The sequence below is a fragment of the Tupaia chinensis genome, unplaced genomic scaffold (genome assembly GCF_000334495.1).
Source record: "Tupaia chinensis unplaced genomic scaffold, TupChi_1.0 Scaffold144894_1, whole genome shotgun sequence".
Classification (NCBI taxonomy): domain Eukaryota; kingdom Metazoa; phylum Chordata; class Mammalia; order Scandentia; family Tupaiidae; genus Tupaia; species Tupaia belangeri.
In genome coordinates this window covers 73,687-75,664 of record NW_006204753.1, presented here as the reverse complement: position 1 = coordinate 75,664, position 1,978 = coordinate 73,687, and the positions used below count along the sequence as shown (strand labels likewise).

Here is a 1,978-nt window from a genome sequence, read left to right as displayed (position 1 = left end):
CTCAGGACACGACTGCCTCTAGTCTGAACTCTGGCCACACAGCACAGGGGACTCACCATTCACCAGGGCGATGTTCAACCCGCGGCCCACGTTGTCCTTGACGCTGCTCATGAGCCTGGCAGGGGGAGAGATTTCACTCTCATGGGCACACCTGCCCTGCTCTCCTGTGCACAGCCCCCGGCCCTCATCCCATCCTCTTCCTGGAACCCTGTTCATTCCGAGGAACTCACATCTTGTCCTCAAGGCAGATCTTTGGCCCAATGACGTTGGCAGCTCCGCTGACCATGCGGAAAGCCAGGTGCTCCTCAGGACACGGCTGGGGCAGGCCACACTTGTACTTCCTGGTCCGAGGTTCTGGGCAGGAACAGCAGGTGTGACCTGTGGGCCTGGCTGTGTAGTCACCCAAAATTTCGGGGCAGGAGGCAAGGTCAAGACTGGCCCACAGGTCGAATGAATGATCACAGAGCTAGGGACCAGGTCAAGGCTAGGGGGCTTTTCTTTTACTGGTAGGAGAAGAGAAAGCAGGTGGGAGGAAAAGGCAAGGGAGAGTATGGAGTTCAGCTGGCCTCCCCATTTCCACAGGGGGTGTGGGACAGGAGAAGGACCTCTGTGAACACCTGAATTTTGTCCCCACAAAAGACACTGAAGTCCTAACTCTCAGCACCTTGGAATGTGACTATGTTTGCATACACACAGGGGAATCAGTTAAGATGAGGCTGTTCTGCACCACGGCTGGGGTCCTTATGGGAAGAGGTGGTGGCTGAGTGCATGGGAAGGTTCCTGGTTTGTGTATGGAGACCTCCTCATATGCATGTCCGTGATCTGGGGTGGCTGAATATGCGGGTGGATGCATCATCAAGCCCCTGTTGGGAGTGCTCTCTGGCCCTCTCACTCATGGAAGACAAATAAACAAAAATGGGAAGAAGTGAAGATACACAGAGGGAAGATGGCCATGTGACAATGGAAGCAGAGATTGGAGTGACACAACCACAAACCAAGGTATACCAGGGGCTACCAGAAGCTGGGAAAGGAAAGGCATGATCCTTCCCTAGAGCTTTTAGAGGGAACCCGGCCTTGCTGACATTTTGATTCGGGACTTCTGGCCTCTAGGACTGTGACAGAATGAATGTCTATTTAAGCCACTCAGTTTGTTAGAGAAGCCGTAGGAAATTGACAGAGGTTTTGGTACCATGAATGGAGTGCTAATGTAACAACAGTTAAATCTAAAAAAAGGGAAATGGGACCAGCAGATGATGTAATGGTTATGTCACTGGACTCCCACATAGTTGACCATGCCTGAACTCACTGGCTTGAAACTCATGCCAGGTGCATGTGTGTGCATGCCCAAAATCCTGAGAGGAGACTGGAGGAGAAGGGATTGTGGCATGGCCATCCCCACTGGGGGGATGATTTCTTGCTTTCTGTCTGTCTCTGAGTTGAGCACATGTGCCCTATAGCAAAAATCTGTCTCTCTTTTTTAAAAACATTGGGGAACAGCAGTTGGCGTAATGGCTATGTCGCTGCACTCCCATGTAGTCAACCACAGTTCATATCCCAGACCTGGTGGCTTAAAACTCACACTGGGTACGTGTACGTGCGTGCCCAAGATCCTGAGAGGAGAATGGAGAAGAAGGGATTGTAGCGTGGCCATCCCCCCTGGGGGGCGATTTCTCACTTTCTATCTCTCTGTCTGTCTGTCTGGCGAGCGCATGTGCCCTATAGCAAAAACCTCACCAAAAAAATTATTTATTTATTCATTCATTTTCTTTTAATTTGATAGAGAGAGAGAGAGAAAGCCACTAGCCACTAGCCACCAGGTCTAGGTCTAGGACTCAAACCATGGTTGGCCATGTGGGAGTGTCCAGCACCTTAACCACCATGCCACCAGCAAAAATCTCTCTTAAAAAAAAAAAGGGACCAGCAGTTAGCGTAATGGCTATGTTGCTGGACTCCCATGTAGTTGACCATGGTTTGAGTC

General features: G+C 50.8%; 1 protein-coding gene across 1 annotated transcript in view; it reads right to left on the bottom strand.

Annotated features, from left to right (window-relative positions):
- FAM3A (FAM3 metabolism regulating signaling molecule A) overlaps positions 1 to 1,978 on the bottom strand; it is a gene marked incomplete at its 5' end in the record, with an annotated part of 13,976 nt that overhangs the window by 6,496 nt on the left and 5,502 nt on the right. Inside the window, 2 exon segments of the mRNA XM_027767875.1 lie at positions 57 to 115; positions 231 to 354. Coding sequence (XP_027623676.1) covers positions 57 to 115; positions 231 to 354 — 183 coding nt within the window.